General features: G+C 40.7%; 1 protein-coding gene across 9 annotated transcripts in view; it reads left to right on the forward strand.

Moving 5' to 3' along the window:
- LOC134351958 (receptor-type tyrosine-protein phosphatase mu-like) overlaps positions 1 to 12,341 on the forward strand; it is a 1,067,206-nt gene that overhangs the window by 437,588 nt on the left and 617,277 nt on the right. For all 9 annotated transcript variants that reach the window (XM_063058925.1, XM_063058929.1, XM_063058945.1 and 6 more), the window contains exon 5: positions 8,018 to 8,133. In XM_063058925.1, coding sequence (XP_062914995.1) covers positions 8,018 to 8,133 — 116 coding nt within the window. The remainder of the gene's footprint in view (positions 1 to 8,017; positions 8,134 to 12,341) is intronic.

A 12,341-nucleotide genomic window follows, 5' to 3' on the forward strand; every position in this document is an offset into this window, starting at 1 on the left:
TATGTGGAAAGATAAAATCACCTACTATAACAACTGTATGTTTGTTGCAACAGTCTGTGATCTCTCTACAAATTTGTTTCTATAAATCTGTTGGGTGGTCTTTACTATAGCCCAGTTGACGTGGTCACACCTTTCTTGTTCCTCAGTTCCACCCATAAAGCCTCACTTGATGAGTTCTGCAGTTTGTCCTGACTGTGCACTGCCAACATATTTTCCCTGACTCATAACATCACCTCCCCCCCTTTAATCCCTCCTGCTCTTCTTCCCTCCTAAAACAACTGAACCCTGGAAGACTGAGCTGCCAGTCCTGCCCTTCTTGCAAACAAGTCTCACTAATGGCTACACAATCGTAATTCCAGGTGTTGATCCATGCCTTTAGCTGATCTGCCTTTCCTACAATACTTCTTGCATTGAAATATATGCAGCTCAGAACATTTGTCACACCATGTTCAACCTTTTGGTTCCTGCCTTTGTCTAAGTCTTAACAATACCTGTCTCTACAACCTCCCCACTATCTGTTCTGGCACTTTGATTACCATAGCCCTGCAACTCTAGTTTAACTCCTTCCAACCCCCCACCCAAACCATTAACAAACCTTCCCACAAGGATGTTAGTTCCCCCCTCCCCCCAATTCAGGTGCAGACAGTCCCTCCTGTACAGGTCCCACCTTCCCTGGAAGTAGAGCTCAATGATCCAAAATTCTGAATCCCTACCTCCTACACCAACTGCTTAGCCATGTATCAAACTGTATGATCTTCCTAGTTCTGACCTCACTAGCAAGTGGCACAGGTAGCAGTCCTGAGATCACAACCCTGGAGGTCCTTTCCTTTAACTTCGCACCTAACTCCCTGACTCACTTTGCAGAACCTTATCACTCTTCTTAACTATGTCATTGGTACCTATATGGACCACGACTTCTGGCTGCTCACGCTCCCCCTTAAGAATGCTGAGGACTCAATCCGCGATGTCCTGGATGCTGGCACCCGGGAGGCAACATACCATCCTGGAATATTGCACTCGTCAACAGAACCTCCTTTCTGTTCCCCTAACTAATGGATCCCCTATCACAACACTTCACCTCTTCTCTCCCTTCCATTCTGAGTCACAGGTCACTGAGTGCCAGAGACCTGACCATTGTGGCTTCCCTCTGTTAGGTCTTACCACCCGAACAGTAATCTGTTGTTGATCGGCCACAGGTGTACTCTCTACTATCTGTTTAACCCCTTTCCTCTTCCTGACTGTCACCCAGTCTCCTGTGTCCTGCAGCTTGGGTGAAACTATCTCTCTATGTGTTCTATCTATCAGCCACTCGGCCTACTGAATGATCTGGAGGTCATCCAATGCCAACTCTGACACCTTAATGTGGAGTATAAATTGAAGCTACAGCTCGATGCACTTCAACGTTCAAAGTACAAAGTTCAAAATAAAACTTATTATCAGAGTACAGACGTGTTATCGCATACAACCCTGAGATTCTTTTTCTGCAGGCGTACTTAGCAGATCTATAGAACAGTAACTAAACAGGACAACAGATAGTGCAAATGCGGTTATCCCTGTAGATAAACAGCAATCAATAATGAGCATGAAATAACAAGGTAAAGAGTCCTTAAAGTGAGACTATCATCTGTTGGGAACAGCAGAAGTAGAATGAGTGTAGTTATCCCCTTTTGTTCAAGAGCCTGATGGTTGAGGTGCAATAACTGTTCTTGAACCTGTTGGTGTGAGTCCTGAAGCACTTGTACCTTTTACCTGATGGCCTAGGTGGTGAGGATCTTTGATGATAGATACTACTTTTCTACAACAATGTTTCATGTAGGTGTGCTCAATGGCTGGGAGGGTTTTACCTGTGATGTACTGGGCTGAATCCACTACCTTTAGTAGAATTTTCTGCTCAAAGGCATTGGTGTTCCCATACCAGGTCATAATGCAGTCAATCAATACACTTTCCACCACATATCGATAGAAGTTTGCCAAGGTTTTTGATGACATGCTGAATCTTCACAGACTCCTGAGGAACTAGAGGCACTGTTGTGCATCCTTTGCAATTATATTTATATATTGAGTCCAGGACAGGTCCTCTAAGACAGGGGTCCCCAACCTTTTTCGTACTGCGGACCGGTTTCATATTGACAATATTCTTGCGGACCGGTGGACTGGGAGTAGGGTTGCCAACGTACAAGAGTAGCAGTCAAATACGTTGGGTTTACCCCGAGAAAGACTACAATGACCATGAAGCCTTGCGCGGGCACCAGTGCGCATGCGTTTACGTGCCGATTTCTTAAAAATTGTTATGGCCGATTCTGTTGGCGACGGCGGGGGAGGTGTGTTAATCACGACTGGAATATAGGTGATAAGTGGCTAATACACTCAATTTCGTTTCTAAAAGGGTTTATCTAACGAATTTAATATTAAATACACAGCGCATATTTTCCTCGCATGAATATAGCGATAAGACAATTATCAGGGGAGGACAGGGGAGCTTGAAGTGTTGAATGAACTTCCAGTAGAAGTGGTAGGAGGCAGGTTCGATATTATCATTTAAAGAAAAATTGGATAGGTATATGGACAGGAAAGGAATGGAGGGTTATGGGCTGAGTGCAGGTCCGTGGGACTAGGTGAGAGTAGCGTTCAGCACGGACTAGGAGGGCCGAGATCGCCTGTTTCCATGCCGTAATTGTTACATGGTTATATAAGTCACTTATAATAGCATCATAACATTTTAAGTAACGTTTGGATATCAAACACACAGCGCATATTTTCCTCGTATAAACATATAAAATCATTGCAACGCACCAGTATCGCTGAATCAGTGGGAGCCCTGGGCTTGTTTTCCTGCAACAAGATGGTCCTATCGAGGGGTGAAGGGAGACAGCGATACTCGAATGGGTTCCTTATGTCCAGTCTATTCCGCAATTTAGTTTTCGTTGCATTCATTGCAGAGATATGTTGGAAATGGAAGCAACGTTTTCAGTGCTTTCCTGACTATCTCAGGATATTTAGCCTTGACTTTGATCCAGAATGCCGGCAGAGATGTTATGTCAAACATACTTTTCAGCCTGCCGTCATTTGCAAGCTCGAGGAGTTGATCTCCTTCCCACGCTGACATGGATGACACACGGGTAATGACCTCGCGTGCGTTCAAGCTCAACAGTGGGCGTGACAAGGAATGAGGAAAGGTGCAGCTGCTCCTATCGCCAAATCATATCGCTTCCTCGCGGCCCGGTAGCACATGCCTTGCGGCCCGGTACCAGTCCGCGGCCCGGTGGTTGGGGATCGCTGCTCTAAGATAGTGGCACCCAGGAATTTAAAGTTACTGGCCCTCTCCATCTCTGATCCTCTGATGATTACTGGCTCATGAATTTCTGGTTTCCCTCTCCTGAAGTCTATAATCAGTTCCTTGGTCTTACTGACATTGAGTAAAAGGTTGTTGTTATTACACCACAGCCAAGTTTTCAGCCTCCCTTCTGTGTGCTGATTCATTACCCCCCTTGATACAGCCCACAACAGTAGTGTCATCAGCATATTAGTACATGGTGATGGAGCTGTACTTAGCTACATAGTCATACGTGTAAAGCGAGTAGAGCAGGGGCCTAAGTACACATCTCTGTGGTGCTCCTGTGCTGATAGAGATTACACTGGATATCTCCCTGCCTTCTTACATTCTGCAAGAGGAGCATTCAACTATCCTGCTGATATCCCTACTGCTCTAACTGTGCAAATGTAAAGAAGGAAACCAGAAGCAAACTTGGGAAAAACGAATCCTCCTCCAGCTTTTTTGCCTTCTTTCATTCAAGCCTCTTTGTTGCTGAAGCCTTGAAGAGCTAAAGCTTCAAATAACCACTCTAATACTCTCCACTCCTACAATGGCTGTTTCGCTTGCCCCTGCCTTACTTTTATTTGTTCATGCCAATCAATCCAAATTGCTGATTGGCTGTCGCTCAAACACCAACCTGCTGCGAATCAATGACTTATGCACTCAATCGGCAATCCTGAAGGAGCTACATCTTCTCATGTTTCTAACTGCTGATTGCCTCTACTCAAACTCCAAACTGTTGTGAATCGTTTTCTTATGTACTTAATCAGCAAACCTCAATAGCTACATCCGATCACAGATTGGCTGTTGCCTCAGAGGAAAGCTCTATTTCCCTGCTGATATCTTGATGACTAAGTGTTGTAGTTGTGAAGTATTTTAATTTCTGTGTCATTTGAAAATCCTGCAAATTATTTTTCAGAATCCAGATATTTAAGTAGATTAGAAAGGATACTGTAGGTGGGAGAAAATGTAATTTTCTCTTCTACGTTTACATGCTTAATCTGACACCACGCCCTCTTCAACATCTTCACCCTTCTACCTTGTTTTCACTTCCAAGGACATCCTGAAAGCGTCCTCACTGGTCACCTCTTCTCCTACTATCTCCTCATCTGGTTCAGTATCAAACTTTGTCAGCTAATCTCTGAGAATTGTCTTGACAATTTTAATGTGTTGAGTGGTTTATAAATTGAAGTTGTCGTTCTTGTGTCATGATACTCTGTTGGCAAACTGCCATTGAGTTGGTAATGTTAGATACAGTTAGATTCAGCAGTGATAATGTGTGGCCTGCTGTAATATATATTGGCACTTATATAAAGCTCAGAATAAGCCAGGCAGGTCTTTATTAATTGGCTTTGAGGAAATCCTTTGGGTAATGCATAATTTTCTTCATATTTAAAAAAAATACACTGTCTTGCACTGGAAGACCTTCTGAGATCGCCTACGTTAATTCTGACACTGCGATTGTTTGATGTAGCCTTGGACACGTGCTTTTGGAGAATACACTGTGGAATTACACACACAGTAATCAATATACATTCATTCTTCCCCCCCACTTCCCCTTCTACCTATTCATCTTTTTGTAATTCTCCTTTCTCTCAAATCTTCTAACATTTTTAGCCCTCATATGCAACCATTTTTCTGACCATCAATGTTATAATTTCAAATTTAGTTTTTAAGAGAATCAAACAGCATAGAAGTAGGCCATTTATGTCAACTCATCCATTGGCACCTTTCCTTATAAATCCCATCTCCCAGCACTTGGTTAATAGACTTAAACCATTCAAGTGTGCATTTATACACCTCTTAAATGCAATCAGTGATTCAGTTCCATTCATTTTCAATCACTTTCTCAGGTGGTGTATTCCAGGCATTTATCATTCTTTATCTGAAGAAGGGTCCTCCTCGGATCACCTCTGAATCTTTTCCCCCGACCCTAAACCTACAGTATATCCTTTAGTTTTATCTACCCCTGGTATACGGGATAGTGTCCTGCTATCTACCCGGTCTGTATTCCTCAGAATTTTATTTCTTTCAGCTATATCCTTACTTGTAACCTTTTCTGCTCCTGCTTCTCCAGCCTCTCTTCATAACTGAACCATTTCATTCCAGTCAACATGTTGGTGGATCTTCTCTGCACCCTCTGTCACATCCTCCATATACCATTGTTGTGACTGTTTCTTGAACGAGGGTTTCCTGAGGCAGGTAAATTGCACAATGTATTTATTCATCCTAAGCAGATTTTCTGATGTATCTCTTTCTCCTCCATTGTCATGCAAGAATGCAGTGATGACTTATACTTTTTACATACAAAGGTAACAATATACAATTAAATACTGTTTCCATGGAATAATTACTTATTTTAACATTTTGAGTGTTGACAAGTAACCTTGCAGAATAACATGGCTACAATCAAAGCACATCCCAAATAGCAGAATTCCTTTGAACATTCAAATACCATTGGCTGGTCCAATGTCTGCTGAGCACCAAGCACCCAATCCTCAGAATATACTCATTTGTCACAGTGTTGAGGGTTGGTCTGTTGGATGTATAAAACATAGGCAAAACAGACAATAAATTGTGTATTAAATAGCAGGAATATGTGTTTAATCATATATGTATTAATGCAGGAGATGTTCACATAATGCCCTCCCCGATCTCATGACAGATGATTCAATATGCGCTGGTTAATATAAATGTTTACTTATTGCCTTCCCATGTGTAATTGCAAAGGTGCAGAATTGGGATTCCTGCAAACAATGGCTGATTTTGATGGTCTTAAAGTATCATAAGATGTCACATTGTTTGACAAAATATCATTGTACAAGTGCCAATAGAAGCAAATTTCTTAAATGTCCTCCTGTCATTAGCCAGCAGCCTGTGATCTGTAACAGACAATGGTGTCTGTTTTGAATAGTATGGAGAGGTTACAAAACCTTTTTGAAGATTGGTTTGCATTTGAATTAACTAGCTGCCATCTTCATTCCATAACTTATGAAAATTGCCCCATAACTAACAGTCATAGAGTTACAGAGTCCTACTGTGCAAAAACAGACCATTCGGTCATCTAATCACTGCCTAGTTGCATTGATTCACAACTGGACTACAGCCTACCATACCCCTCCCATCCATGTATTATTCAAACTTCTCTTGACTTTTGCAATTGAATCCACACTCGCACCACCCTTTGAATGAAGAAGTTCACCCTCAGCTTTCCCTTAATTATTTCATCTTTCACCCCTAACCTATGACCTCTAGTTCCAGTCTCACACAACCTCAATGGAAAAAAGCCTAATTATTTACCCTATCTATACTCCTTATAATTTTGTATGTTTCTTTCAAATCTCCTCTCATTCCCTTACGCTTCAAGGAAAAAAAATATCCTAAGCTATTTGATATTTTCCTATAACTCATTCTTTCCTCATTCTCCCCATGTATTTCATCTTATCTTTAACTCTCTTTACTTTTCTAATCCTCCCTCCTACTTCTTTCCAAACATATTTTCTTTACCCCTTTTCACCATCCTTCCATGTTTTCATCCAGAAACATCTTGCTCTGAGCCAGTTTCAGCATCTCTAGGTTTTAACTTTGTGATTTTCTCCCAAAGAACTAAAGCAACAGCTCCAAATAATGATGTTTTCAATGGTGGAGGAGTTTAGGACCAGAGGGCACACCCTTGGAATAGAAGAAAACCTTTAGAACACAGTTGAGGAGGAACTTCCTTAGCCAAGTGGTAATGAATCTGTGGAATTTATTGCCACAGATGGTTGTGGAGGCCAAGTCATTGGATCTATTTATAGTTGAGCTTATTAGGCTCTGGATTTGTAAGGGTGTCAAAGGTTACAGGGCAAAGGCAGGAAAATGGGGTTGAGAGGGAAAATAAATAAGCCATGGCTTAATGGTGGAGTTGACACAATAGGCCAAATGGCTTAATTTTGTTCCGATGTCTTGTGGCTTTATGGTCATATGGTCAAGGATCAGCTCAGCTATAACCGCAGGTTTCTACTGGAAGACTCCATCCTAACAGAGCCTTGACTGTCTAATGAATCTGACCTTGCCAGGTTGACCCTTAGACAAGTCATGGACAAGTCTAGTCCTGGCGAAGGGTCTCGGCCCGAAACGTCAACTGCACCTCTTCCTAGAGATGCTGCCTGGCCTGCAGCGTTCACCAGCAACTTTGATGTGTGTTTCATCGAACATTCATTGATTTATTGCTGCTCTGTGGCTTCGATGTTTATCTAGGAGTAGAAAGTAACTTTCCTGTAATTTTGATTGAAGTTTAAATGTATGAATTCACAAAACTGTTACACCAAAATGTGAACATTGATTCAATGGACAGTACTTATCTGGAGGTACAGCTATGTACATTGTTACATTCTTACTCTGCCTGATCTTTAATGATAAATGCCCCTGGTGCTGCAGTACAAATGATTCATGGATACAGGTGTGGCAGAGTTCCTTTTAGTTGTGTTTTTCTCACTACTGCAGATGTTTGTAATTTATTGTGTTAATCAACAGTGTGTTACTGAGGGAAGAATATAAATTGAACAATAGCCAAAATACTGAGGATGGTCGAAATCAGAAAAACAATCTGAAAATGCTGGAAAGCACTTGGCTTGTACTTAATTGAAGTATTGAAAATTGCAGTGCTATATTGCAAATGTTTTTATCCCAGATCATTTACTATTTCTTTTTTCATCATTGTAGCGAAAACTCCCCACTTCCTACGCCTGCAGAATGTAGAGGTTAACGCGGGGCAGAATGCTACCTTCCAGTGCATGGCCAATGGGCAAACTTCCTTCACTGACAAACTTTGGCTTCAGGTAAGAAAAAAATCATAAACCAAGAACACAAGAACGAAAGAATGAAACCAAAGTACTCAGCAGGCCAGGCAGCATCTATAGACAGAGATAGACAGAGTTTCTGGTCAATATGCTTTCATGAGAAAGTTGTAATGGAAGGTTGTTACTTAAAATTCTTTATATTTTTCTCTATTCCTCATATGCTGCCTTAGCTGTTTCACATTTTTAACATTTTCTCTTTTTCTATTAAATTCAGCAGAAGTCACTACATTCATTGTTATTTAAATATGTTCTCCCAGCAGGTAATTCTTTGTATTGTTTCTACAGAATGGCTTTTGGTAGTTATGCAGGCTCAGAAGTTGAGAGTCTCACAGCTAAGTACTGCTGTGAGTTTCTGTACACATGCTCTTTATTTCCTAATAATTCTTACAAGAAATGTGTTGCATCTGAGCCACTTCCTACGGTACTGGTCTCTTAGAAAGATGACCGTCAGTCTCAACTTCCTGAGCAATACAGCATGTATTTTTGACCAGAGCAATGACAGCTCAGAAGGTGACTCAGCAAGTTTCCAGCCTTTGCTGAAGGTGGAATTTGCTTCATCTCAAGCACAGCTTCCAAGTCTGGAAGCCCCTCCCGTCAGTAAAAGAACATCAAGTAAGCTAGAGCTTTCAATAAAATAACAGCAAAGATAGCATGAGGAACAATTTCTCTCAGTTCTGTTAATTACTACTCCCTCCCTCTTCTTATGCTTCCCATTCCTTATTCTGGTTTCCCCTTCACCCGTTCACCACCTTACTTGCCCATCACCTCTGAGGTGAGTTACCCTCCACCTTTCCTTTCTTCCATGGTCCTCTGTTCTATCCTATCAGATTCCCAAATTCCTTCTCCTTTAGCCCTTTGCCCTTTACCTTTTCCACCTATCATCTCTCAGCCTCTTATTTTATTCCCTGCTCACCCACCTACCTTTCCACTCACCTGGATTCAACTACCACCTGCCAGCTTGTACTCTTCCCCCGTGCCCACCTTCTTGTTCTGGCTTCCTCCTTCTTTCTTTCCAGTCCTGATGAAGGATCTCAGCGCAAAACGTCAACCCTTTATCCTCCTCTATAGATGCTGCTTGACTTGCTGAGTTCTGCCAACATTTTGTGTGTGTTGCTCAAGATTTTCAGTATTTGCCATATCGCTTGCATCTAGAGATGGCGTTGGTCTTTTTTTAATTGTCTAGATATGGGTTTTATTTGATTCCAATGACAAGCCAGGAAAATTTTGCCACTTGATTTGAGTCTTAGAATATTGAAGCTGTATCTGAGCTGAGTTTTGGAAAGTTCTATATAATTGATCCTATTCTTTTACTTTTCCACAGAGTACTGCTAATATTCACTCTTCAGTGTAGATCCATTTTCTTTTGATAATTACATTAGAATTTGCTTCCTGTACTTTTACTATCTTGGATTCCAGACTATAATAACACAGTGAGTAAAAAAAAATTCTCACCTCTCCCAGAACTTATTTCTGATTATCTTAAGCCTCATCTCTATTACACCCTTTGCAAGTGAAAATCATTTTATCTAGCTACTTAGAAACAATCTTCATCATTTTGAGTACCTTGTTAAATCTATTCTTCAGGAAAATTGTCCCACTAGCTCCAGTCTTTTCATATGACAGGAACCTTTGATCCAGCACCATTGTTATAAATGTGCAATGTCTATTCAGCAGGGACACTGGAGTGTTGTGGCCAAAGGTTATGGAGCATTGTTAGACCGTGTCCTAGCAACAAATCCATACCTTCAGGAGAGGAAGCAGTGGGAAGAAAACAATTCAAAACATCAGTCAGCATTTACACTTAAAATATAGCTGTCACAACAGAAGTACATATGCCTACCATTTTTGAAATAAATTGGATTTAATTGTGACCATTGTGCTTCTAACAAAGATATATTTTAAATATTTTAAATTGCTAGTTTAAATATTTTAAACTTCATAAAATTATCTTTCTTAAAATATCAACTGGTAGAAATTTTGAAAATTGGCATTTAAGTCAGTCCCAGAGCATTGGTAATCAAGAGTAATGAAGCAGTTGCTACAGCCTCATTACATAAAATGTCAATCTGATGCACACTTTTGAAGCAGCAAGTGGCTGATAATCATTGAACAGTGTTGAAAGAAGCACAGAGAGAAACTAGCAGGAAAAGGGGAAAGTAACTGGTACTTTGCTCTTAAAATCTATTTGGTACAAGTAGCCATTTTGTTGCAAGGGTCGATCCAATTTGTGTAAACATAAACTTTAAAAAATTATTTATGTGCTTTTGAAATTCTTTGAGTCCGTTTGCAGTACATTCATTCAATTTGTCTATTAGATTCAAGTTTGTCTTACATTAAAGATCTATGTCAATGTTTAAAATTCATGTAAATGGGTTCTATTGCTGGTAGCAACATACAATTGTCTGAAGGAACTCAGCAGGTTGATCGTCATCTGGGAGGAAAGGACATGTCAATGTTTCAGACTGAAACACTGTATCAGGACTGTGGATGCAGAGTTTTGACTTGAAACATTAACAATAGCTTTTCTCTCACAGATACTGCTTGACCTGCTGAGTTTCCCTAGCAGATAGTTTGTTGCTCCAGATTCCAGCATCTGCACCCTCTTGTGTCACTATATTTGGTAGGCTCTGAGTTAATTTCATTTCCTTTGAGTTAAGGAAAGGAAATAAAACAAAAGATTATTCCAGGTAACTGTACATTCGCATCTATTGGTAAAGGATTTACATTTGCGATACTCCCATTGCAAACACAGTTATGCAGAATTGGAATATTATCAATGATGCAGTTTAGAAACAAGGGCAGCTCAAGCAGGAGTTCACAGAGAGAGAGGTCAGGGTGGGGTGGGGAAGCATGAGTTTAGTTACTATCTGGACTGCTGAGGAATTTAAATTCAAGTAGCTAAATAAAAGTCTCAGTACAGCACAAAGTAGCCCTCAATACCTCGAGATTCAGGAGACAGATGATGGAATCTAGAGCAACAACAACCTGCTGGAACTCAACAGGTACAGCAGCATCTGTTGGGGGAAGGAGCTTTTAGCAGTTTAGGTCAAAACTCTGGTCTGGTCTGTAAGTGACTCTAGCCTCTTAATGTGTTTATTACCTGGCTCAGTTCAGTAGTGGTAGAGATGAAGGGTAAATTCAGGACGTGTAGCTATGTTCATGTTCTATAATTTAATAACTAAATGAAATTTTACTTCCTGACTGTAAACTGTGAACATTACTTAAAAAGTACAAAGAGCATCTCCCTTCCAGTCAATAAGGCCATGAAAGAGAAGCACAATCTCACTGTTTTTCACTTTACTCCTTCAATGCCAACACTTGCCACCAATTCATCATAGTCCTTGAACTGGTTGGCTTATGAGTCTATATCAGAGGGCAAATTATTTTGTTGCTATAGGTTTATTATTATCACGAGTACCAAAATACAGTGAAACGCTTGTCTGCATACAGTCAATACAGATCATATCACTGGTTAAACAGCTGACGTTTCTAGATGAGACCATACTTCAGGACTTGAAAAGAAGGGGAATGAAGTCAGAATGAAAAGATGCAGGGAGGGGAAAGAAGATAGCCAGAAGGTGATTGGTGAAGCCAGGGGAAGGGGGAAAGGTAAAGGGCTGGTGAAGAGGGAATCTGATAGGAGAGTAGACCATAGGAGATAGGGAAGGAGGAGGGGACCCAGGGGAGGTAATAAACAGGTGAGAAGAGATAAGAGGCTAGAGTGGGCAATATAATAGGAGGGGAGGAGGAAGAAATGTTTTTTACTGGACAACAAAATCTTTATTCATGTTATCTGGTTGGAGTCTACCCAGACAGAATACATTTGAATGCATGTTGTATACAGGATAAGGTAAATGATCTTGCAGCACATTAGAGATGGGCAGGAATGATGTTGTGGGCATCACTGAGTTGTGACTGAAAGAAGATTATATTTGGGAGTTTAACATCCAAGGATATACATTGTATCAAAAGAAATGGCAGGTAAGCAGAGGGTATCGTGTGGCTCTATTGATTGAAAAAAAATGAAATCAAATCCTTAGAAAGAGGTGGTAGAGTATTAGAAGTAGATCCTTTGTGGATGGAGTTAAAAAACTGAAGGGGTAAAAAGACCCTGATGGGAATATTATTCAGGCCTCTAAACAGTAGTCAGGATGTGAGCTACAAAGTACAATGGGAAATAGAAAATG

Source organism: Mobula hypostoma, chromosome 1 (assembly GCF_963921235.1).
Source record: "Mobula hypostoma chromosome 1, sMobHyp1.1, whole genome shotgun sequence".
NCBI classification, from domain to species: domain Eukaryota; kingdom Metazoa; phylum Chordata; class Chondrichthyes; order Myliobatiformes; family Myliobatidae; genus Mobula; species Mobula hypostoma.